General features: G+C 39.8%; 5 protein-coding genes and 1 non-coding gene across 6 annotated transcripts; 1 reads left to right on the top strand and 5 right to left on the bottom strand.

Moving 5' to 3' along the window:
• The first annotated feature begins 5,633 nt into the window (after positions 1-5,633).
• LOC101313191 (magnesium-chelatase subunit ChlI, chloroplastic-like) lies at positions 5,634-7,604 on the top strand. Its single transcript, XM_004293874.1, has 3 exons — positions 5,634-5,841; positions 5,958-6,067; positions 6,300-7,604. Exons 1-3 carry the CDS (start codon positions 5,739-5,741, stop codon positions 7,350-7,352), a joined length of 1,266 nt encoding a protein of 421 aa, XP_004293922.1. The 5' UTR covers positions 5,634-5,738; the 3' UTR covers positions 7,353-7,604.
• Positions 7,605-7,782: 178 nt separating this feature from the next.
• On the bottom strand, positions 7,783-10,588 carry LOC101313486 (nudix hydrolase 22, chloroplastic-like). The gene is made up of 8 exons (XM_004293875.1): positions 10,340-10,588; positions 10,119-10,261; positions 9,346-9,465; positions 9,207-9,250; positions 8,836-9,128; positions 8,599-8,741; positions 8,358-8,477; positions 7,783-8,258 (listed from the first exon to the last, which is right to left on the bottom strand). The coding sequence occupies exons 1-8, from the start codon at positions 10,506-10,508 to the stop codon at positions 8,043-8,045; spliced, it is 1,248 nt and encodes a 415-aa protein (XP_004293923.1). The 5' UTR covers positions 10,509-10,588; the 3' UTR covers positions 7,783-8,042.
• Positions 10,589-11,083: 495 nt separating this feature from the next.
• LOC101312905 (nudix hydrolase 15, mitochondrial-like) lies at positions 11,084-13,165 on the bottom strand. The gene is made up of 5 exons (XM_004293873.1): positions 12,822-13,165; positions 12,590-12,732; positions 11,612-11,731; positions 11,334-11,519; positions 11,084-11,186 (listed from the first exon to the last, which is right to left on the bottom strand). The coding sequence occupies exons 1-5, from the start codon at positions 13,120-13,122 to the stop codon at positions 11,163-11,165; spliced, it is 774 nt and encodes a 257-aa protein (XP_004293921.1). The 5' UTR covers positions 13,123-13,165; the 3' UTR covers positions 11,084-11,162.
• A 5,010-nt stretch (positions 13,166-18,175) lies between these two features.
• Positions 18,176-21,292, bottom strand: LOC101312611 (protein IQ-DOMAIN 1-like). The gene is made up of 6 exons (XM_004293872.1): positions 21,149-21,292; positions 20,469-20,581; positions 19,806-19,919; positions 19,372-19,599; positions 18,875-18,988; positions 18,176-18,795 (listed from the first exon to the last, which is right to left on the bottom strand). The coding sequence occupies exons 2-6, from the start codon at positions 20,541-20,543 to the stop codon at positions 18,478-18,480; spliced, it is 849 nt and encodes a 282-aa protein (XP_004293920.1). The 5' UTR covers positions 20,544-20,581; positions 21,149-21,292; the 3' UTR covers positions 18,176-18,477.
• Positions 20,820-25,503, bottom strand: LOC101307679. The gene is made up of 7 exons (XM_004295522.1): positions 25,122-25,503; positions 24,367-24,537; positions 24,091-24,272; positions 23,896-23,990; positions 23,534-23,807; positions 23,148-23,447; positions 20,820-20,831 (listed from the first exon to the last, which is right to left on the bottom strand). The coding sequence occupies exons 1-7, from the start codon at positions 25,501-25,503 to the stop codon at positions 20,820-20,822; spliced, it is 1,416 nt and encodes a 471-aa protein (XP_004295570.1).
• Positions 22,440-22,513, bottom strand: TRNAI-UAU. Its single transcript has one exon. It is a non-coding gene; the product is annotated as a tRNA-Ile (tRNA).
• Positions 25,504-26,233: the final 730 nt, after the last annotated feature.

Here is a 26,233-nt window from a genome sequence, read left to right as displayed (position 1 = left end):
ATATTTAAACAAAGTCCACTCACAACTTTAGGCCTAAGCCTGACGTCGATCCGAGGCCTCTTCCACTCGAGCCTCCTCACGTCCTGATCCAAACATATAATTAATTTCCCAACTAAAAATCCAATAATTAAACAAAATGGGCAAAAATTAAACGTGAGCCTCCCACACACTCATCATTGCCCAACTTTGTCCTTCATAACCCCAAAATGGCTCAAACTTCACCGAACATACCGGCAGCCCTAATTCAACCTTCTACAAATTAAAGACTTATATCCTACGGCCGGATTCCTATAATCATTGATTCGACTTCTTCTTAAATAGACCAAGTATCTTGGGTTGACCAGGATTGACCAACATATACTAATAATCAATTTCGACTAAACTTCGCAATTATAACATATTCGGACTGAACCTTAACCTGGAATCAAAGTCACTATCAATTTCCATGCCTTAACACATTAACCAAAATACTTCCAAAATTATTTTATGATCCCCTACGATCAAACATGCTCACAAACAATACCAACAATTTCCTTTATTTCCTCTCTACACAACTTCACCTCAAAATTACTAAGGGCACCCAAAAAGGGTTTCCATAAATAGGAAGTTGCCAAAAAGGGAAAGTTTCCCAAAATAGGAACTTTCCTCACTTAGAAAGATTTTCGATTATAAACCGACAAACTTTCCTATTTAAGAACCAACGCAAAACAAAAAGGAAAACTTCGATAACTACCTCAACTACTCCTGACGTACTAACTGCCTTCGCCGGAGTCCGACGACTTGTCGGAATATTCTGCCGGATTCCGGCCACTTGCCGGAATTTCGCCATGACCTCCCTATATCCTTCAATATACCAAGTTCTCGACATACAAACAACCAAAAACCCAAGATTAATCACCAATCAACCATACCACAAAACACAGCAGCATTTCAATCATCAAACCAAGCAGAAACCTAGAGATTCCTCACCTTGCTATAAACCTCATCAGACTGAGTTCACCCTTAGCCTAAACCGTCGCTGCTAACCATGGCTTTCATCAACACCCGAGCTCACCAACGCCTCCAACACCACAACAGCAGCACCCTTGATCTTCAACAGAAACGACTGGGTCTCCATGAGATCAATGCAACGTCAGGGGAGGAGAGAAGGGACACCGAGAAACCTCGACGGCGTCAACGACGGTGGCTCGCCGGAAAACCCATAAAACAGAATTAGGGCTTCCTCCGATTTGGCCACGAATCAAGAAAACAAAGACACAACAAGGAAGAGGGAAGTGAGGAGGACAAGAATATACCCTTCATAGCCGTCGTCCCTACCGGAGCTCACCGGAAATTGCAGAACACAGTCGAGCTTTCCTTCAATCGATCACCACCGAATCGAGAAGAAAGTGTGATCCATGGACTGGGTTAGATAGAAGAGAAGGAGAGGAAGAGATTGAAGATGGTCTCGTCGCCAGGGATGGCCGGAGACGACGGCGTCATGCGGAGGACGCTGGAGGCAGGCGGAGAGGAAGAGGGAAGTCTGGGCTCGGGTCAAACCTAGTGTGGCTTCCTTGACTGGGTCAACCCCCTCTTAACCTTTTTAAGCCTAAACCCACAGCTGAAAACAAAACCCTAGATCTTATGGCCCAGAATAAAAGTCATACTCTAATTCCAAACAATTAACTCATTTTACCGAACCTTCAATACATCGAAGAAAAATAGCTCGAGACTCCAAAAATAATCCGGAGACACCGACGAACTCGTATCGACGCGCACTAGGACTTCGGGTCCATAAAAGAAGAACTTGACATTTTGAGAACAACTCGACAATAAACTCGAGTGTTAAATTACTAAATTACCGAGCACGGTTAAATTCCTCAGTAACTCGAAAAATACCCAGTAAAAAGGGAAAAATTAGGCCCGGGATGTTACAATGCGGGTCAAGGTAGGTCAAGGCAAGTCAAGGCGGCCAAAGGCGGTTCAAGGCGAGTCAAAGCGGGCCAAAGTGGGTAAAGGCTGGTTAAAGCGGGTCAAAGAAAGTCAAGGCGGGTCAAGGCTGTCCAAAGCGGGCCTAGTCGGGTCAAGACTGCCAAGACGGTCCAAGGTGGGTCATGGCGGGCCAAGGCAGGTCAAGGCGGGTCAAGGTGGCCCCATCGCGGACGTATGCTGCCCATTGGCGACCCTAGACGGGTCATGACGGTCCCTAGGGAGGTCAATACAGCCTTAGGCGTGTAAAAGTAGCCCCTTGGCTGGTCAAGACATCCCCTTGGCGGCCCTAGGTGTGTCAAGGCGGCCTCCTTGGCGGCCATAGGAATGTCAAGGCGGCCTCTTGGCGACCCTAGATGAGTCAAGGTGTGTAAAGGTATCCCTTTGGCGGCCTTAGGTAGGTTTTGGCGCCCCCTTGGCTACCCTAGAAGGGCCGAAGGGATGGTTAAGGCCGGCTAAGGCGATCCCTTGGCGGCCCATGACGGGCCTAGGAGGGTCATGGCGACGCCTTGGCGAGTCATGGCGGCTTCTTGGTGGCACTAGGCGGTCTTGGTGGCACTAGGCGGCCCAAGGCGGTTCCAGGCGGGTCAATGGGGCCCATGACAGGACCCACCCCGAATTTCACTTTGAAACCCGAAATAAATCCTGCGGGGTCCACCTCGAAGGAAAATTTGCCGAAAATTCGCCGAAAATTCAGCATAATTTATCTTGAAAATGGACAACCCTTATATGAAAAATTCCTGATAAACACTTCTATTATAAATTATCCACCCTTAACTCATGGAGCCTTCCTGTTCCCCAAGTTCACCATAACATGCCCTAGTTAACTAACAACAATCTCAAATGTCATCGGAGCAATTCTAATAAAGAAGGAAAACATAGATAAGAGAGCCAACGAAAGCTGTGTTATTGACTATGCCTCAACTCCGTGTACGCTCGACCTCTTCCAAGCTAACTTGCAATCTAGGCATTTGAAATCAAAGAGCTCAGGGAAAAGTATTTGAAAAACGTTAGCGTAAGTGGACGAAAAATAAATTGGTAAACGTACGTAAATTATGAAACCAAAACTTAAGTACTTTCCCAATTTTTCGATAAGTAGAAAATTTGTTACACGCAAGTGTTGATAAAACCTTCATAAAGAAAATCTCAAGGAAATGGACTAGCCCGCTAGTCAAAATATTAACAAAGATAAATAATAACCTTCGTTGAAGAAAGTACCAAAATAATGGACCCAGCTAGTCAAAACAATAACAAAGATTCATAAAGACCTTCGTAAAATGAAATATCAAAAAGATGGACTAGCCCCGCTAGTCAAGACAACAATAATATATAAGAAGCAAATATAGCCATACAAGTGAGCCTCCCAAGCTCGGGTGCCTCCTAGGCAAAAGTACTCTGATACTCTCTACAACTTCACGTTATGATAACAGAGAGGATGCAGGGCTTGCGTGATGTCGTCGACTACATCACATCACCCGAAGGCGGAAAGGGATTGAGTAACCCCATTTAAAACGTGAAAGCCACATCGCCTCGAAAGGCGGAACAACATGCTAGCATGAATATCATAAATAATCTAACAAGTATGGCATAAGAAGGGAAAATATAAATTCATATGAGTTTTCCCAAAACTCATAAATCGAGCATAAGTACGATTTCCAACCGTACTTGGAAAATTCTAAAGTAAGGAAAATTAATTAAATTCAATAACGTATCCCACACGCTAAATTGCTTAAGAGAATAAATAACTCAAATAATCAACATGTTTCAAAAACTAGAGAAAACTCAATTCCTTAATGTAATCTCAAATCTGAAAATCATAAAGAATAATATTCTCAAATATCAAATCACTTACCCAAGCTCAAATCTATAAGTTCATTATCAAAATCATAACCAATATGTCAATCTCAATTTAAATTCCATAACCAATTCAAAAGATGAAATTATAATTTAAGCTTGGAAAATATAATGGACAACTTATAAAATCATGCATGCATATTAATTAAAAACCAAAATGTCCACTCACAGATTTAGGCCTAAGCCTGACAAAAATCCAAATCACCACTCAAGTGAGGTCTTCTTGTATCCAAGATCGAATTGAGCCGATTCCTTTTGAGGGATTGCTACCCTAGATGAGAGCTACAAGAAGAGCCAAAAATTGCCTGCTATGGCAGCCGGAGGAGGGAGCTCCGGTGAGAGGGCAGCCGAGCCTCTCGGAGGAGATTTCTCCCGATCGGCGGCGTGACAGGTCCGCTCACTAACCTAGGAGGAGAGAGGATGCGACGGTGGGTCGAACAAGACTGGAGCGGCGACCCAGCTTGGCTGGACGACGGCAGACGGGGCGGTGGTCTCCAGCAGGGAGGAAGAGAATCGGGGAAGAAGAGAGAGAGAAGATAAAAAGAGATGTTTGGGCTTTTTCCCAAACCGGGCCAACTCCTTATACCCAAAACAACACCTAACAAAAATTTACCTTTTACTACCCAAAATTTACCCTTTTTACTGCCTTCAATCATTTCTCCAACGTAAAATTTTCCCCAAACAAACGTTCTATTAAACATCTCTAAGGTCCCAAAAACTATAAAATCATTAACGAAGATGGTAAAAACTCCTGCTAACACCATGCAAGTAATTAGGGTAAAAAATTAAGAGTTGGGATGTGACAGCCCAAGACCGGCCAAGGCAGGTAAAGGCAGGCAAAGGCAGTCCAAGGCGGCCCAAGGGGGTCCAAAGCGGCCCAAGGCGGGTCAAAGCGGCCCAAGACAGGCCAAGGCAGGTCAAGACGACCCTAGACGGGTCAAGATAGCCCTATGGCAGCGGCGGGTCATGGCGGGCCCTACAGAGGTCAAAACAGACCTAGGCGTGTAAAGGCGGCCCCTTGGCAGGTCAAGACTTCCCCTTGGCGGCTCAAAGCGTGTCAAGGCGGCCCCTTTGGCGGCCCCCTTGGCGGGTCAAGGCGTGTAAAGGCAGCCCTTTGGCGGCCCAAGAGGGGCCAAGGAGGGTTAAGCTCATGGCGGCACAAGGCGCTAGACGGGTCAAGATATCCCCATGATCGCCGTAGGCAGCCCCTTAGCGGTCCTAAGCGGGTCATGGCAGGCCCTAGGGAGATCAAAACAAACCTAGGGTGTGTAAAGGCAGCCCCTTAGCGTCCCAAGACAGGTCAATGATGGTGAAATATCTAGGTTTATAGTATGGCAAGGATGGTGAAATGAAATGTGCTTTCTAGGCTTTCGGCACGGAAGGTGCCAGATAGATTGTGATCCTTAACTAGAGGTAATTAAATGAGATTGGGTTGATTACTGCTGATAGTAGGTAACATATGTTCATACTTTGATCGGTGATGACTGATGAAGAAATCAACAGAGAAAAAGAAGCTGAGAACAAGAAAAGACAAAAGTGTCCATGAAATAGCTTGTACAGTAATAGACTTTACGGTGTTATACACGGGAGGTATAGAAATTATATGACGATTAATTGTTGAGAAATCAACATGATAGTTCCTAGAAGTGGTGTACCAAAGTGATGAAGGGATTTTATTTGGGGTTCTTTATAAAATTTTCTCTAAAAAGATTAGTAGCAACACTTCACTTGTTTTTAAAAATTGTTTACTTGACAAAGAAAACGACTACTAAAATACAAGATAGTGAGAGATACGACTGCAATCTATCCTCTTATCCTCAGCCTCACAAACCAATAGAAACTTGAGAAAAAAACCATGCCAAGCTCGAGTAACAGACGCGAACTCTAACACAGACTTCACTTCTCACTTCTTGCACATGGCATCAGTACTCGGAACTTGCTCCACCGCAACCTTGGCCGCTCGTCCTCTCTCATCTCCCACTTCCAGGACTTCAATTCCCTCCCTCTCTTTGACCCAAGGTTACATTTTAATTCAATGACATACCCGGTTCATCTTCTGTGCTTCTTCGTGTTTCTTAAGGAGATTAAAGATGTGGGTTTCAGTTGTTTTATGGATTCTGATAATTGAATTGCAGGGCAGAGTTGTGGGACTAAGTTTTATGGAGGGTTAAGGATTCATGGGAAGAAGAGCAGGGCTCGGTTCCATGTTGCCAGTGTTGCCACTGAAGTCAACCCTTCTGAACAGGTTTGAATTCTCTTCATGTAATTGTAAATTGGTTTACTTTGTTTGATTTGAGATGAAAAATTTTGTGTATTTTGATGGGTTGTGTTCTTTATTCCCATTCATATTGGAGGATATTGTGTATGATGAAAGTTTCAAGAAATAGTTTTTTTAGTTTAAAACTAGAAATGGTATATGAAGATTAGGATTTTGCAGTTTATGTGGTGTTGATTCTAGTCATACTGGTCATATTTAGGCACAGAGGCTTGCTGCTAAGGAGAGCCAGAGGCCGGTGTATCCATTTGCTGCTATTGTAGGACAGGATGAGATGAAACTGTGTCTTTTACTGAATGTGATTGACCCCAAGATTGGGGGTGTCATGATCATGGGTGATAGGGGAACTGGGAAATCCACAACTGTTAGGTCCTTGACTGATTTGCTTCCCGAAATTAAGATAGTTGCTGGTGATCCCTACAATTCAGACCCAGAAGATCCGGAGGCCATGGGCCCGGAAGTGAGGGAGAGCATTATTAAAGGAGTGCAACTTCCTGTGGCGACGACTAAGATCAACATGGTTGATTTACCTCTGGGTGCTACAGAAGATAGAGTGTGTGGGACAATTGACATTGAGAAAGCTCTGACTGAGGGTGTGAAGGCATTTGAACCGGGACTTCTTGCAAAAGCTAATAGAGGCATTCTTTATGTGGATGAAGTTAATCTGTTGGATGATCATTTAGTGGATGTTCTATTGGATTCTGCTGCCTCTGGATGGAACACAGTGGAGAGGGAGGGTATTTCGATTTCTCATCCAGCAAGATTCATTTTGATTGGTTCTGGCAATCCAGAAGAAGGGGAGCTCAGGCCGCAGTTGCTTGATCGTTTTGGTATGCATGCTCAAGTTGGGACTGTGAGGGATGCAGAACTGAGAGTGAAGATTGTCGAGGAGAGAGCTCGGTTTGACAAAAACCCAAAAGAATTTCGGGTTTCTTACGAAGCTGAGCAAGATAAGCTTCAGCAACAAATTACTTCAGCTAGGAGTGGTCTTTCATCTGTACAGATTGACCAGGATCTCAAGGTGAAAATCTCCCGGGTTTGTTCAGATTTGAATGTCGACGGATTGAGAGGAGACATAGTGACTAACAGGGCTGCAAAAGCTTTGGCTGCTCTAAAGGGGAGGGATAAGGTGACTCCAGAAGATATTGCTACTGTCATCCCTAACTGCTTAAGACATCGTCTTCGGAAGGATCCTTTAGAGTCGATTGACTCTGGTTTACTTGTCATTGAGAAATTTTACGAAATCTTTAGCTGAGGGAGGTGCTGAAAGGCCGTTTCTTTTAAGTTTTGCTGGCAAGATTGTTGTTTTGTTTCTTTTTTTTTTTTTTACTTTTTTCCTGGGCGTTAATCTCATCCTGTTTTTTGCAAGAGGAAATTAATGTTTTGCCATATATTCAGTCTCGGACTAGTATGTAACAGTTGAAAGTTTATTGTCTATATCATTGAGAAGCTTGAAGCTCAGTTGAACTACAAATAGAGGACACAATTTGTCCAGTTTTCTTCTGACTTATTATTGTGCATTTTTATTCTCTCTGTAATGAATTCAGACTTGCCTTAAGTTTTGATATTATATCAAATATCTTATATCTGCGATGATGAGATCACGATTACTTGGATCATGAATTATCAGCTATGCATAAACTTGATGGTCATGTCTGCAAATTTAAACAAGTGATACATGCAAGCTGCTATATATAGATTGTTTTCTATCTGAGATAATTCAACAGTCTGAACTGAACTAACTTAGCCAGGAAATATGTCTTAACACTCTTCCCGAACTGTATACATTGACATGTACATTGCAGCTGAAGCAATGCAGTTTGTAAATGTCTATATATGGATCACATGAGAAACAATAACATGCCTTTGAACCTAGGCTGTGGTATGATGAGCAGTTTATAAATATCTATATATGTATCACATGAGAAATATCATGCCGTTGAACCTAGGCTGTGGTATGATGAGCAGTTCCACTCCAAAATTTTGGCCTCTGTTCAAGAAAAGCTGGCTGGCGCTGGTAGACAAGTGAAGCAGTCTTGATCAGAATTCCAGCAGTTATAGCCCATATGTCATACTCTTTACCATGATCTTCAAAGTAGAAATGTTGTAACAGATACTTGTCTCCCATCCATTCTCTCTCCTCTGCTCTTCTGTTCTCATCCTATCCACCGTGCAAAAACAAATGCCATAAGAAAGTCTAGAGAGTGAAACCCATGCAAGGAAATTTAAGACTTAGAACAGAATAGGATTAATGTTAAACCTTGAGAAACATTTCTAATGGAGCATAAAAGATTGCTTCCACTTCTGCAGCATTTGGAGCTGGATCAAATGCTTCCTTGTTAGAAAGTAAGCCAATTACAGGAACCACTGTCATACCAAGCTGGAAATAGAAACCCAGGTGCAAAAAATTTAGTTTCAAAAGAAAAAGGGAACTAAAATGATACACATTTTAAGGGCGAAAGAAAATCGGTTGAACATGAGACACACATGGTACACTCAACCTTGTTCACAAAAGGTTCAAGAATGGTGACAATGTTGACTTGGGAAGGGTCTAAACCAATCTCTTCCTTCGCCTCCCGGAGAGCAGTGTCGACATCATCAGCATCACCTTGCTCTCTTTTACCGCCGGGGAGAGCCACCTCACCTGCAAACAAACACAAGTCTTGAGTCTTTGCAATCCTGCCATTAATATACCTATTTGATGCAGCTGACACTAAGAGGTGAAACAAACAGGCAACCAGAGTGAGAAGAGAGAGTTGTGGCTCGCTTTGTGAGAATAACATGCAGGTTGCCCTCTTCCCCATGGAAAAGACACACCAGAACAGCAGCTCTTTTGATCGAGCCAGTGGTACTGGTAGGTGATAGATCAGGTTTCACTGGTTTCTGGAGTCTAAAATGTTGTGCTAGAGTTTGGAGTCTCTGTTCTAGGTTGCTTGAACCCATTCCATTAGTTTTTTCAGCAAAAGCAGCCTTATAACTGGGATTTTGCTCCTCAAAAGGTGGTGGCCGTTCGTATACAATTGATGCAGCCCTAATCAAGATACTAGCAGTTAAGCCCCATATTGTGTACTTATTCTTCATTTCATAATCAAAGATATGAATCAGATACTTGTTCCCATTCCACTCTCTCATCTCTTGTCTGCGGTTGTCATCCTGAACCAATTACCAAATGCATACGAAATGATTTTCAACCGTATAAAAGATATAAATTAATTTCAATGCGTAAAGTAATTAAGCTGAAGCGAAACCTTGATGAACATTTCCAAGGGAGCATCAAATACTGCTTCCACTTCAGCAGGATTTGGAGCAGGCTTGAAAGCTTCCTTTGCATTAAGTATGCCAATAACAGGAATAACTGGCATTCCTTGCTGCACAGAAAGACAGGTCAACTAAATAAGGTTCCTGAAAAATACTTGAAAGCTTTATCAAGTTATAAGCACGAAACCATATCTTACATCACTCAGATACTCATATGCAACATGAAGCCAAGTAGGTCACCCTATTCATCCTCTAGTTACCTTATATATGCCCAAGTCAATACAAAACACTCAACTAGTCAGACTAACAACCATGCGCTCTTCTATCTATACTAGCTTTCAGAATGGCTGTACTCAACAGACACGGCACCAAGCAGTGTAACTTCTCATAATCGCTCCCCACCTGGAAAACTAAGATTCTATGCTTCATAGACACTAGTTAGTATACGATGAATCAAGCCTTTCTTCCTAGTCTTACTGATTTATCTTCCACTACAAAGAAACTTGGTCTCAATTCTAAATTTCCAGGAAAAATAAAATTAATAATATTCTTTGTTCATTCAATCATATAAAGTTCAACCAAAACTTCGAACAAATGATCACTTTCTACATGTAATTCGTTGCTTATCCATCAAAGCATAAACCTTCATATTCGCAATCTGATAATTAGTTCCATCAAGGACAACTAAATTGGTGCAGTAATCATAATCAACCAGACAAATCAGATTTGTCCAAGATCCTATACACAATCTCACACAGCTAACCTTGTTCACAAATGGTTCAAGAACAGTAACAACGTTGACCAATGAAGGCTCCAATCCGATCTCCTCCTTGGCCTCCCGGAGCGCCGTGTCCACGTCATCACCGTCACCAACCTCCCTTTTCCCGCCGGGGAGCGAAACTTCGCCTGAAATTAAAACAAACAACACATCTTCAGTCTTTGCTAATTCCAATGCCGTTGAGAAGAAGAAGAAGAAAAGCTGACCAGAGTGAGAAGAGAGAGTTGAGGCTCGCTTGGTTAGAATGACCCGAAGATGACCGTCGTCGGCTTGGAAGAGACATACCAGAACGGCAGCTCGGGCGGCGGCGGCGGGTGGTTTGACTGGTGTTTGGAGTCTGAAATGTTGTGCTAACGTTTGAAGTCTCTCTTCCATTTTTTGTTTCCTTCGCTTCCTCTAACGAACTTTGGTGGTTAGTTATTTACAACGGTTGGTGTCTCTATGACGTGTAATGTGGTGTCTTGAATATAAAATGGAAGACAGTGTTTGCCGGTCGCGCTTAGTCTGTTGGCTTTGTTAGACATGCAAAATGCAAAGTGCATCAGGTCGAAAGTTCGCCGGGCATAGAGAGAGATAAGAGGGATAAAGGGTTAAGGTATTCTAAAATACCTATGCTTTGTACTTTTTGTTGGTTTTTCTATTTTCATCCTCAGGATGACGGATGAAAACTTTAGAAGGAATGGTTTCTTTAACTTTAACATCAAACACACAGACCTATCAATGGATATTACAACACAGAGTGGTAATGTCACTTTAACTCTTTAAATCAATGAAGATAAATGTCTGGGTGTAGACTGGGTTTCAATGGGTTACTATGCAACCGTGACGGGTCCTTGTGGCGGGGAACAAGTCCTGCAACAAGAGCAACAAAGTCGTGAATTCGTGATCCAGAACCAGATATGAGTACAAAAGTTATGAAGCAAGGATACCTGACGAAAAGAGAAGGTAAACTGCAACAAGTCTGCTCTCGCAAAGTTTCCAGACCTGAGAAAATAGGCTTGCCTTTTCCTTTCCCTCTCTAATTTCAAATCAGTATGATGATGTGAAATGGACCTATGCAGTAAAAAGAATTGAAACAAATGTATTTGCTTCAAGCTATTTTATTTCTCATAATGTTTTCTTGATAAATAGTGCACAATGAAGTAATACAGTTTGCAAGAGTTATGGAAGTATGCTATTTTTGTCTACACTTCTAAGAACCTTATGACTGGGATTTTGCTCCAGAAAAGGTGGAGGCCGTTGGTATACAACTGATGCAGCTCTAATCAAGATACCAGCAGTTAAGCCCCATATCATGTACTTCTTGTTGTTGGTTTCGTAGTCAAAGAAATGAATCAGGTACTTGTTACCCATCCACTCTCTCTCCTCTGCCCTCCGGTTTTCATCCTGAAGCAAATGGATACTCAGTGATCAATACAACAGATTAAAGCAATGACGTAGGTAGACTTGCACATAAGTGAAACAAAAGAGAAAAAAACCTTGATGAACATTTCCAAGGGAGCATCAAATACTGCTTCCACTTCGGACGGATTTGGAGAAGGCTTGAATGCTTCCTTATCGTTAAGTACACCAATAACAGGTACAACTCTCAGTAGGTGCTGCACAGAAATCCAGGATAACTTATTTAAGTTCCTCCTAAGCCTAGAAACCTTCATCAAGTTGATAGTAAAAGACCATGGTATGCTGCACTACATCAGTTGAGGACATAACACCAAAATTCTTGCTCTTCCCCTAATCCTATCTTTGTGATCCAATCTTAGACACTAGAGCAACTAACCAGACTGACCACGCTCTTTTCCTTTACGAACTTCCTAAATTTTGGAATCCCTCATGTGCATAGATGTATGACACCAAAACAAACTGGATTACAACAACATCAAATACTTTCAAATTCTAGTTTCAAAATCAGATACATCTGAAAAGTAGCAAAAAATGAGAAATCATCACTAACAAAATAACAACAAAAGGGCCTGAAGCAATCTACACAACAGAACGGCAAGAAGCAACTAAATAGAAATCACACCACTAAGTATCTCTCATAGACGCAATCAATGAATTCTTAATTTGGCTGACACTCATCATAGTCCACTCTAATCAAGCAATCCATTTCCTCGTTATTTCTGGACTAAATTTTCGAATTCAACATAAAATTTAGTTTACAAACACAAAAATCTCAAGCTTTAAGACTACAGAGAAACCCTAGGCACCAATTCAAACTTGGTATTAACTCCCAACTTCCAAGCTTTACATACTTAGTTTGCAAACTCAAGTATCAACTGAAAGTCTCAAGCTTTAACTCCTCTGCACACAAACTTAGTATTAACTCAAGGTTCCAAGCTTTACATATTGGGAATAGACTAAAGTAGCTCAACCAAACACAAACACAAACTCAACACATATAACATCAACCAAACAACACTTGATCAAACCAAAAAAGAAAAATGTAATATTTATACCTTGGACAAAAATGGCTCAAGAACCGTGACAACATTGACAAGCTTAGGATCCAAACCAATCTCCTCCTTGGCTTCCCTTGTAGCTGTGTCACCATCATCCTTGTCCCCCTCCTCTGTTTTCCCACCTGGTAAAGAAACTTCACCTGCCAAAAAAAGACAAACCAAATCACTCAAAACACCAATCTTTACTGTTTCCTCTTCTCAATTCTGGGCATCAAACAACTCCACATACCAGAGTGAGTGGACAACCCCGACGACCTCTTGGTCAGAACAACACGTAGATCACCACCATCTCCTTCAAACAAACAGATCAAAACAGCTGCTCTTCTGGGCCTGAACGTTTCTGGGTCTTTAGCAATTGTGGTTTGAGACTCAGCAAAGCCCACCTCGGAGTCGTCGTCGTCGTCCCAGGACGAAGAGGGTGGCTTGTAGAGGCGGAGGTGTTGTGTCAGGGCCAGAAGTCGATGTGAGGAGTTGAGTGGGTCCATTAGTGGTGGGAGCGAGGTTGTTAGTCTTCTGAGGATTGAGAACATGGGATGTTTTCCTTAGTTTAGTTCAGCATAGTTGAAGAGTGTTGGGAAAATGGTTCGTGTAGTTTTGATTTGACGGACAGGGAAGCACTGTACTGAGTTTTACTAATTACAGTGGAAAATTTTATCCTAGACGAACGGGTAAATGTTAGTCTAGGCGATTAAGGCTGTAAACATGCTCGAACATCTCACGTTCGACTCGTATTCGGTTTGTTTTTAGCTCGTTTAGCTTGTGCCTGTAAGATAAATCAGCCGAGTTTAAACTTAATATTGACCTCGATGAAAAAAAAAAAAACGGGCCAAGTTTGTGTTTTGCCAAAAGCGGAGCGGATTCAGTGCACCTTGGTGCACTTGAACCGAGTCACGTGCGTTAACAGAGTTAGAGAACCATGGTTCATTATCTAGAAATCCAGATCTGTTACTTTCTTCTTCCTCTTCGACATTATTGCTCTCCACCGGACCACAACCACAAGTCCACAAGTCCACAACCATAAACTTTCATATCTATATGCTCATGGCTGTTTTACGTTGTTCCACCTTCTCAAATAACCCCTTAATGCAAAACAAGAAAGCATATATGCTTCCAGCAATACCAGAATCACTCACATCCGTTCCACTGTCATCAATCAACTATGCCCATTTCAAATTTCACATGAATCGGTTTTGGGAAAGCAATACGGCCTTTTTCAATTTTCTTCTTCACATTTTTGTACCCGTTACCAGTTTCCACTTTGATGATTGAATCTTCACTATCAACCATGAAACTAGTTCTCCTGGGTCTCACAAACCGCGCTTCCATTTCTTCTCTAAACCCACCAGTCCACCACTAGATTCAGATCGAACCATGGCAACCAAGGCTCATCTCCATCATCGCCGAGCTCTGCAAATATATTGGATAGGCGATTCCATCTCGTCGAATAATCTAATCGGACAAAAGCGACGTCATCTTGACGAGCATAGGACACAAGTGATTTAATACGAGCTCGAAATTCTCCTCCTCTTCCAAAAAATTCACACCCTTTTTTCACTTTTCCATCTTATGAGAATAATGAGATTGAGCTAGTCTGAACACTTCCTCGATCGAATATTTACTTTGGTTTCAGTTCTTAACATTAACCATGGTTCCAATTGTTAACAACGTTAATATTGAAGTTAGTGCCGTGTAGTGGGCTGATGAAATGAACGGCTGAGATTTCATTTTAATTACTGGTTCACTTCCACCATGGTGCATTGAAGAATTTCCATGCCAAAAGTCTAGAACTCATTCACCTCTTGGTTCCTCTGACCCCTACGGTCAAAAATAGAAAGCCGCCCTAAAGATCGGTGCTTGTTGCAACCCTATGAAAAGCGGGGAGCGAAATGTTTAGACCTTAGAAAGTCAGCGAACAACGGTTCTTCTATGAACTAGAATATATTCGGCTCGTCTAACCCGTAAGTAGTATATTTTGTGAGTAGCTCGAATTTGTGAAAAGCTTGACTCATTTGTTAAAACTCGACTCATGAAAATTTTACTGACAATTATGTCATTGGTAAGAAAATGTGTATATTTTTGAAATTCTAGAAGACAGACTTTCGTCGGTCCTATAGGTTTTAAGAACTTTACCGATGATAAGCTTCTCAGTAAAAGTGTTTTTGAGAGATTTATCGTTGGTGTACTCTTTGTTTTTTGTTTTTTTAAAATTATGACATCGATCAGTTTGTCGTCGTAGTAGTATTTTTATTTTAAGACTTAAGTGATAAAGTTTGAGAGTTTCTTAAGAGAAAAGAATTTACATGACTCAAGTAAATTAAATACTCCCTCAAGTTCAAAACCCAACATTCACAAGGGGTAGGTTTATGAGTTAGGATCGTGCAGGATCCATGTGTCACTAATGAATATGGCAGCTTCTAAGGAGTTTTGGTCATCAAAAGGCTTAATTGTCCATGTTCTTGCAATATGGAAATCTTGAATGAATTGAATCAGAGGGGCCTGACTGCTTTTACGTGGTACTAAGTATAGGATCCATATTTATGTGGAGTTCTAGACTAGTTGGCTACCTGCCTGCCTTCCTCTTTCCAAATGCTAAGTTTGAGTAGACCAATCTCTAAAAGTTTTGAGAAGATTGTTATTCTTCTTTGTATTTTGCGTATGTGCCCTTCATTGGGACAGGAGGTGGCCATGGCCTTTAATAAATTTTGAAAATCATGATATGTTAGTCCTCAATTAGTCCTCATTATAGAAGTTCTCACTAGAATAACTCCCATCTTATGTAATTGTTAAGGGATTAATAAAATTTAGACAAAATCCTTGTCTTGGCCCCCTCAAACATAACTTTGTAGGTTCGTTATTATGCGCGTATGCATGTTGCAAATTGTTGCTAAGTAGCGTTTTCGCATTTTCACTATGAGCGATTCCATCATAAACGTACCCGTAACACTAAAATGTAAAATGAGGCTTGTATTAGACTAAAATCCTATAAGGTGGATCAATAATTCTATATCATAAAAGAGCAATAATATCAAGTGGGTTCATCCCACATGCTATATACACAAATTACCGGATGCGTAAGAGTAGTACCATGTTCTTTTCTCTTTACCGATCTCTGTTTTGTGCCGTTGCGCATGCTGTCTGTAAATTTGGTACAAGTTCTCTGTGCAAAACTGCAGACTGTGTTACATTGTACACTTCAGTACTACCCAACACATTATTTTTGACACTGTCACTTTCCTTCAACGAATCTTACCTTCTTCGGCCCGAACACATCACACGATTTACACTATTCATTTTCACTTCTGCAGTAGCCGATGAGTCAGTAGAGTAGGCAAGAAGTGAGTCAAGTCACTACCATAACCATCACCTTCGAACTAGCTGAAGTAACAAGACTTGGAGGTGGAGCCAGAATTTTGGGATGGAGTTGGTAAACCATGGCATGTAGTTGGCCTAGGCCTAGATTGTTGTGGTCGGTTTTATCTCAACCTAGTTTGATGCATGTACTAGCGAGAGTTGCACTTTTCTTGACTTGCGCAATTTCTTTTTCTTGTTCGATTTTGACCCAAATAGTTAGGATTGTGTATAAAAACCGAACTAGATAATAGTGTATTATAGAATATAGAAACGTTTTGAAGGAAGCATATCTGATACAGAAGAACCTTAAGAGGGTAAATGACAGAAGTACTTTTACACAACCAATTCATTTGCATGTAAGAATCATTGATTTTTGCATTGATGTTTATAGCTCATAACTAGTGGATTTTATGAGCAATTCTGGATTAAACATCAAAGCTTTTGTCTTGGCTCTTAACGTTCATGTAGGTTGGTTATAATACCACACACACACACACAGTTTCTATACTTGTATAGCTTTATATCAACTATTTGCACCCCTGTGTTGAATAACCTTGAGAGGAAAAAGAGAAGACTCCAATGACTTCTCATTCCCAAGGTCTGTATCTGCAACTGTCACAGCTGAGAGATTCAAAGAAGCAAGAGGAGGAAGAAAATGAAGTTCCAAATCAGGCAGGAGATGCTCAAGAACAACAAGACTATGAAGCAAGAGTGGAAGCTAAACAACCAAACATGAACGATGGAAGATATGGAAAGATTGTGAAGGTTCAAGGCGGCCACATTGTGAGATCAACTAAGAAAGACAGGCACACCAAGGTATTGACTACCAAGGGTCCAAGAGACAGGAGGTTCCGGCTTGCAGCTCAAACTGCCATAGAGTTCTATGATGTTCAAGACCGTCTTGGCTATGCCAGACCAAGCATGGCCATTGACTGGCTCATTCAGAAGGCCAAAGCCTCCATTGAAGCTCTCGGGAATTCTTCTACTGTACAGCAGCCTCAGCAACACCAAGGAGGCCCTGCCGTGCCAGAAACTGTGGAAATTCACCAGCATTTTAATGAGAGTGCTATGAACAATGTGAGCAAAGAACCTGTTCTTGGCTTTGCTGAAGAAGTTCTCAATTATGCTACCAATTTGTCAGAGGCCGATTTCATGGAGATGGCTATTTCACAAAGTCTGATGGCTTATAATTACTATACAGGTGCTGGTGGTTACAATGCAGGTGATGATGGAGAATGTAGTTCTTTCAATTCATCATATGTTTCATGGAATTAGTTAACCTTTTCATAGCCATTGCTAGTTGCTCGACTCAATTTTCAGTTTCGGTTTTGTTGTTGAGCTAGATGAAGTCTCTTGGTTTGTGCTAAATTTTCATGTTAATTAGTTGTTTGTGATCAAAGTGACATCTTTTGATCTTTTGATCTTTTGGCATGAGTGTTTTGGGTGCTATTATGTTAAAGGTTTTGACAGCTTCTGTTTTCTTAAATTAGCAGTCTGACTCTATCAACAACTTTGATTAATAGCTCAAACCAATAGGCACAAGTACACAAGCTAAGTTGTAAGGTTGCTATCTTGAATTGATGATGATGATTAATAACAGGCCTAAAGGTTAAAGAAAGCAAAGTAAGATGGTTGTAGTGGTTGGTTGGAATTGAATCTTTAGGTTATATAGTAACCAGAGGTATGATTGTTACTTATGAACCTTTGTAGGTGCTGAGCAGTTGGTCACAGTTTACAAGGCAACAACCTAGTTCTGCAAGGAAAAGAGTACAATTATTATTACCATGAAAAGCCATCTAGGTCTAGCAATCTGTCAATCTTAAAGTATGAAAACTCCAAAACAACTACGCAATAATTACACTGTAGGTGAAGAACAGATTCAATGTTCGTATATATAGTAGTGTACTAGCCCTGTGTATAACTTAAAAGATAGGACTTTGATTAAATGACTGTTCTTTAATGCTCATGGTCTTGGTGCTAGATTTGTAGAAAATTGAAAGAAAATCCTTCTTTAGATTTTAAGCAGCAGTCAAAACTCTGGTTTACTAAGATATAGCTCAATGATTTACAGCAACTTCAAAGAAAAAGAAGAAGAGGGACATTGTAGTCAATTAATTTTATAGAAAGAATGATAGAACTCATGGAAGAACACAAAGTAATTCAAAGAACAACCGTTGTAATTACAGCACAAAAGCACAGTCACATTCACCCCCAGCAAAAAATTGGCTATTTACATATATAAATAAAATACAATACTCTTTTTCCTTTAAACATATACATTAACATGAAGAAAATGCCCTGGTCAGTCCTGAATCCAGGTCCTGTTCGAGAATCCTATATTGCACGCCGAAGCTTATAACTTCCACACCACTCCTTGTAGCAGCAATGACCTTGTACACTGAAAAGTGTCCCGTCCCTCATTTCACTGCAAGTCTGCATTTGAACTGATATAATGCTGAAGACATTCTTATCAATTTTTAACTTTGGCTCAGAACCAACAAGTCAAATTTAAATGTTCATTTCTGATTGTTTGCCTATTCTGCTTTAACGCCCTCTGCATGTGGAACTGGTTTTTCTTCATTGGATGTGTAAGACAATCTCCGAGCTCTTGGAGTTCCCTTACCATTTGGTGAAGGGAGTTTAACTATAGCCGAAGTGTTTGACGTTGGTGAATTTATGTTCTTGCCAACTTTGCTAGCTTGCTTAGCCTGCACTTTCTTTGGGCTAGCTGACTGGACACGGCTTTCCCATGGTCGAACAGCAATCCAGCGTTCCTTCCAGCTCCAACCCCAGTTAGCTTTGCCAAGTTCATAACTTCCCAAGCTTTGGCTCTGACTACAATTGGCCCTCCACTATAAATCATAGATATACAATTGTCATTTCCATTTGATTTAAGGATCAAATCGATATACATAAAAGAACAGGGTGTACCTGATGAGAAAACGCATATGCCATAGCGCGCTCACGCTTAACTGCTGCTTCTTCCCTCTGATATATCCTTGCAAGTATATCATCCATGGTCTCAGAGCCACTACTCCATTCAACCTGAATCCAGTTAAATAATTAATCAAATGGATTAGAATGTGCTGATGAGTGCAAAAAGATCAATCTTAAAGCAGGGTATCAAGGACGTCTACAAGGTATCAAAAACAATCCAAGAAAGGAATATGCAGGGATTTGGAATAAACAAGTACCGAAGCATTTATTGTTCTTTGATATCTGATGCAATTATAGGTCAAAGTTACAACTTTAGAAGAAGCCAAATTTCCCAATAGAAACAAACAGATCTTGGAAGCAAAAAGTTAAGTTCACAAAACCATATTTGTGACTGGATATGAGTTCATAAGAACAACAAGATTAATGAAGTGAAAAACCTGAACCATAATGGCAAGTATTTACTTTTGGACATGTGGACATTGTGATCTCACCTCTATGTCATGAAGTTTTGCCTCGAGTTTATTTTGATTCTCTATTTTCTTCTGTTTGATCCTTCCTTCAGTTACCATACAGAGCCGGCGAGTTCTAATATCAGTCTGTATTCTGCTCCATGAATGCAGATAACTCAATGTAGTTGTAGCTTGCTTTCTAACAGGGTATTGCTGGGTCAGCATTTGCAATCTTACAATCCCTTTCAAACGGCGTAAAGCTTTCCTAGCCTGCAATGGAAAATAAATCTAAGGACCCCAAAGACCAATAAAAGAATGCTGTTTGACCTGCTTCATCCATGAAAGGGTCATGTACACTGTATAATTAACATCGATACAAAGCACTTCTCATTATGAACAATCCAAAACCAAACAAATTTTCAAAGGAATTAAAATTTTGGCACATTAATATACATAACCTGTGTAGTTAAACATACCACATGTGCACGGAAAGCAGTCTGAATTCGTATTGCAGCTATATCTTCAACTGGCATGTCAAGGGAACCAAGTTTTTTATTTGTTGTACCATTTGCAAAGTTTATGGTGGATCCCTGTCATAAAATGTAATGACAATGAGAGACCATAATACCAAACAAATATGAGTCTCGGACATCACATACAAGTCCAAAATCTCTGTTACTAATAGCAACCTACTGCTGCATCAGAAACCATCGATTCCCTTATATGACCAGGACTGGTTCAAAACTATATTTCATGGAGGTAAATAGTAAAGAATTAATGCACATTCTGTTGGCAGCAAAAAATATACTACTTTCCTTCATGTGTGGGACAAGCCGAGCAAGATAAGTTTTACATAAATTAGAACCTTAAACCTTTATTGGACTTCATTTAAGATCCTAATAAGTCCTAAACCAATTTCCTCTGAATCTTGAAGTAAAAGATAGCTTATGTGCTCACTGCACTACAATATTTGGCCAACACTAAAAACTGGGTGATGTGAAGATGGATGCCCCACTTCAATTTTACACTATTACATTAACAGTTGAACAATAAGGATATGTACGGTACAGTTTTGAATGCAGTCGCATGACATTGCTTAACAAAAGCTACAAACATTTATACAAATTTGGAGGCTTTACCTTCACTCGTTTTGAACTGCCAAATTTTGCTTTCCTTAAGCTGGTTAATGCCTTGAACCAATTTCCAGATCCCATATCTGATGGTAAGAGATTATATCCTATTTACCATAACCCTGACAGTAAATGAATCACCACCATCAGCATTAAGCAGACAAACCATGAGTCAATGCAAAAAATAGTATCTTCTTTTCAGCAACCAATCAAACAGTTCCCACTAAAACACAATTGCTGTTAACATATATGATAGATTGATAGAACATTCCCCTTAAAGTTTCAACCTTTGCATGAATTGCATCGCTATAAACTCAAAGCATACAGTGTTATTGACAAGTACATGAGTAATCAGAAAAGTCAATCTTGCATCTAAAAACAAACAGATAACAATCAAAATAATCTGACACTACATAATCCTAATTGTACAGCATGTTCACTAAAGAAAATTTACCAACTCGAGCGCAGAGTCTACTGCAAGATACAATCCTCCAGATAATTCATTTCACACATTGTAAAGACTTCCAAATCAATATTGGTTTTCAGAAATACCTTAGCAAAACAGATCCCAATCACACCAAAACTCCAAAATGCACAAATGGGTATGAATATATCTTACTTGTCAAAACACAAACCAAACCAAACAATGCAAAAGCAAACAAAACAGCATCTGGGTAAGACTCACTTACCAGAGAAGCAGGTAGAAAAAGCCCAGGATGGAAGACACTCTTTTTTAGGTAATGGGTGCTCAAGAATGTGGAGTGCAAATGTTGTGCCAAAACAAGTTGGGAATTGTAATTGAAGAAGTAAAGAAGAAGTAAAGCCCCTGAGAAGGTGTGAGAGAATAAAAGGTGGGTGGGGTGGAATGAGGATTGCATTGGCCCCATCTCCAGCCTTTTATTTCTCAACAAAAATACACATTAAATCATCAAGTGTCAAATATACAAATCTTTCTTTTTGGCTAATTCTATATCTCCCTCAATCATAGGCTCAACCTATGCTTAACTACAAGTATAAAGACAACTGATGAAGGTTAGACGTGTTTGTGTACGTGCGAGTGTGGTGGTGTGTGGTAGTTGTTATTACTTATTTGGTGTGGTGGCCGGTGGTTGTTTTGAGAATTCAAAAATGGAGGCTACAGCTACTTGAGAACAAACCAATGTCCCTGTCTGATTGAGATGGCCCGTCTTTCTAATTATATATCTGAATCTTGTTTTGCAGATTTTACCAAGGGTGTTTCTTCAATTGAATACACAAACCCTCTTGCTGTTTACCGATCTGGTTAAGTTTCAAAGTCAATAGATTTATTTTGGATAGGAGAAGAGAATGAATAGTAGACTAAACACTTCCTAATGTACTTTTTTTTCTTTCTTTTTTTCAATAACCAAATATTTTAGGTGTATCCTGGAGATCATTCAGCACCCTTTTAATAAGTGATGTTGTAGACAAGGTTGCTGTTGAATGAGTTCCAAATAACTATCATTCCAGGAAGAAATATTCTCAAATGATTAAAACTAATGCATATGCACTAATAATGGATGTAAATCATGTAACCTACCAAAAATAGTAATAATGTTGTGGGAGCCTATGATGCATGTAAACTTGTCATCATTCAAGTTTTTTTTTGTCATCATTCAAGTTAAGTATTTTTGATGAGATAAGTTAAGTATATTGTTGTGTGACCTACCTAGATTCAATGATTTATATCACTTGATGGTTGCTGCCTTGCTGGTGTAACACTTATCCCTCCTAATAATCATAATCAAGATCATGTAAGCAGATATAAAGCCAAGGGAAAAATTCAACAGTCATGTTATTACATAACATCTATTTACTGCATTATAAGGATCTAGGAATTTTAGATTTCAACTCCAAATTAAGATTTAGCCGTTTAGATTGTGATGATGTTGAATATGCAAATAAAGAAAAATAGCAATAAAAAAACAAATAAAAATAATTTCAACTATAATATAAGCTAATTGGTCCCGGCGAGGCTCGAACTCGCGACCTCCGGCTCATAAGACCAGCGCCCTAACCAACTGAGCTACGGGACCAGTTCATCCAAAAATTTAAAATTGTTCAATCCAGATATGCTTTATTTAACTCATTATAATCAAAGAGTTCCAATTGACTAAGTTAAGATATTTTTCTGACAGAATTGCAAATGTATAGTGAAATTGCTTAAAAACAAATTACAGACTGAAATCTTAAATGTTGCTACACTGTAACTCCTTTCTGACTTTTAAGTCCATCCAAAATAAGATGTAAGAACATAAATCATGAGCAGTGATATGGGGTACATAATGTAGGCTAAAATACATGTCCAAAATGGGAACTTTGTGCTGAAGCTGGTATAAACACCCATTACTGAGCAAATGATCAAAACAGCTAGGGATGCTGCACCGACATCCCATGATAGGTTACGTATGTAAACAAGTGCCAAGAAGATGGTCAATCCCATAATGTTGTTCATGAAAACGCCATTATAAATCTGCGCACATCATTTCAAGGTATCAGTTATAAGCAACTATATATGTTCATTTAGAGATCAAACGGTAACTTCAAATTTAAGTATGTTGCTGATCCATGATCATCAGATCATATATATACTAGTTTCGATTAAATAAGCATGCAAGTTGTTGATTCATAATCGAAAGAAGATATGAGTTGATCAAGAGAGAAACAGACCTCTGAGAGTGTCAAAGAGATGGCATTCTCAGTCTTGTGTTGCGCAGAAGTTACAAGTTGCAATGCCTGTCCAATGTTGATAGCGAAGGGTATCAAAACATAGGAGGACAAGAATGAAGGGATGCTTGCAGCAGTAGAGAAGTCTTGGATAGTCTCCATGAGGGGTGTTGCAAGCAAGATCATAATGCCAATCCCGATGATCAAAAAACAAGCAGCCTTAAGTTGATTCCTCCAAGTTTTATCCATATGCTTATTCTTCATTTTCTTAGGAACCTGCTTCTGCTGCTCGTCCAAAGCTTCCTGCAAGTGAAATTTAATGATCTACATGTGACTTTAAAGGTTTCAATTGGAACTGATATATAGTGTTAGCATGGCTGAATTTAGACCTTGGACTTGCTGCTTAGAAACCTTCTTTGTCCTTGAGCTTGACCTTGACCTTGACCATTGGCAGAGGGCGTTGCATTAACCCATTTTGAGATTCCATCAACAAACTCCTTCTCAGATATTCGAGAATCACCGGATTTATCAAAGTTCTTCATTGCCTTCTCTAGATAATCAATCTCCAAGCCTACATCTCTTATCTGTATTCCTAGGATCAATGCTCTCAGTTCATATTCTGATATATATTTATTGTGATTCTGGTCGATTCTACTGAACACCCTGCCAATAAAGTCAGGAAAGGGCTAATTAGTGAGGTCATGGCATTTCAACATTCCAGATAAACTAAATGTAGAAACCAAGGACTTACTCTAGTATATATGATACATTAGGGTCTCCGTTTGCATTGAGAAAACCGGGTAACAAAAAATCAAGTCTTCTGTCCTGAATCCATGGTGTAAAGACCTGCATTTTCGTTTTTGATTAGAAATTAGAAGTGCAGGACAGTTGCTGAGGTCATGTTTTCTTGCTACAAATATGTTCTCTTCTTGAAATTTTGGGTTACCTGATAGATGCAGTAAGTGACTAGTAATGCAATTGAAACAAGTAGAGAAACTAGGATAACGATACGAATCCCGGAGGTTGAAGAAAGGACTTTAGCCACTTGAAGAATGAGAAAGGGGATCACTGACACCATCATGATTCTTGCAGTAGAGCGGGTTTCAGCATCAGTTGTTACACAATAACCTGCAAAGCACATATACCAACACATTACAATCACTGCACTTCAACTAGACCTCTCTCATCGCCGTGCCAGTGAAAATATATAAGAGAACTATACAAGTGCTGAAGAACTTCTTAAGTCCTTGATTTAAAGAACCGGGAGACTCCGAGACATCAGAGCTGCCAAATACTACAACAGAACCCCATACTAGTGTAAGAAGCATGATTCCTGACCCTGCAACCATGCTCATGTTCATTGTAGCCATTGCTTCTGCAGTTTCTGCGGTTCCTGTAATTCCAGTCACTGACAAAAACAAAGCATGAACTTTTTTAGCAATTTATTTACAACACATTCATCTGTAAATTTCTTACTTGAGACCAAAGAAACACGACTTCTGCATATCCTTTCAAAATACTTGAGCAATTACTACTCAGGTATAAGTGTATAACAGTCCCACTACAACTGTAAGTATAAAAATACATGACTGCTAGACTCCTAAATAATCTACGGTGATTGTTCTGACCTCACGAATAAATTGTAATATTGTATATATCTGATAATGATTACAGGAGAGAGTAGACTGTTGTACAACATGCACAAATAAAAGAATCTCCGCCTTCGAAATTTTTAAATCTAATATCAAATCACAGTCAATATCTGTTCACGAATATGTAACATTAAACTTGCATGGACATTTTAGAATCTCTGAAATTTTGAAGCAGATCAGACACATAAGGTTACTTCATGATTTTATGCTACCTCAAATTAGATGCTGAATCTAACCATCTCAGATCATTTCTAACGCATAATAAGGAAAAGCACACATGCATGATGAGCAGCTGAGAAGAAGCTATAGAGACTAAGGAGCTTACCAAGAACAATTCCCACTTGTGGTACTGTGCCAAGCAAGTGGAAGACACTAGCACCAAAGAATTTAGACCCATACATTTTAAAGAAGAGTTCGGATCCACTTGTAATGAAGCTATTTGCAAGGTAGAGCAAGATCTCGTAGACAATTACCAGGAAAGCCAGCCCCCAGAATGAAGTTGCACATGGCAAGAATCCATAGATGGGTTCGCAAGTCACTGTATCTGCCTTAAGATCATCCACTACTTGTATAAATGAAGAAGACTGGCTGATCAAGTTTTCATCTAAGCCATCAGAAATGAGCACATAGTCTTTAACAGACCGGCAGCTTACCAAATGGAGTAAATGGAGAACCAGAAAAATGATGAACAAAGCTGCTCTTGCCATATTCAGAGACACTATTAGCTTAATTCAGGGTGAAAAAATGAGAATGAGAATCTTAGAAGAAACTCGAAGTGCGCTGATGTTTAAATGGAGAAAACAATGCAAGTTGAGGATTGGGAAACCATATATTCTACGTATGACAAATGCTGTCCCTGCTTTGGCTCCCCTGCCTCCCCAGAAAATTTGAACAAGCAAGAACAAAAGCTAGTAGATCAATAGAATAGAATGAGGAAAATTGGCAGCAAGCAACCTACTTGTTTTGGTATATGACTATGTATATATGAGATTTGATCTATTCCTCAACACTTGCTCCAAAAATAATGAAATCACTAGTTGGATAGTGACACTGAGCAGAAGTAATTGATTAATGATCTGATTATATATGGTACACATGCCCTATTTTTTCTAAGGAAACCCAACAACCTCCATGCTTTGTCATTCTAATTTATGTGATTGGTGATCAGAAAATGGAGCATAGCAGACATATATGAACCTATGACTTTTAGACAAATACTGTAAAATATAAAAGGAATCAGCAGTGACATGTAAACTATTAAGCTCTTCAGGTTTCTTAAGTACAAGTTATCAAGATTCTGGGATATGGACTACTCAACATGCAGATCCAAATTCGAGAAGAGGAAGGATCAGGACTAATATTCAAACTAATTTAACTATCCATGATAATGATAGAATATATATATATATATATATATATATATATATATATATATAT

The sequence above is a fragment of the Fragaria vesca genome, linkage group LG3 (genome assembly GCF_000184155.1).
Source record: "Fragaria vesca subsp. vesca linkage group LG3, FraVesHawaii_1.0, whole genome shotgun sequence".
Lineage (NCBI taxonomy): Eukaryota > Viridiplantae > Streptophyta > Magnoliopsida > Rosales > Rosaceae > Fragaria > Fragaria vesca.
Note: the sequence above shows the minus strand (reverse complement) of the source record. Positions and strands in the feature narration are given on the sequence as shown.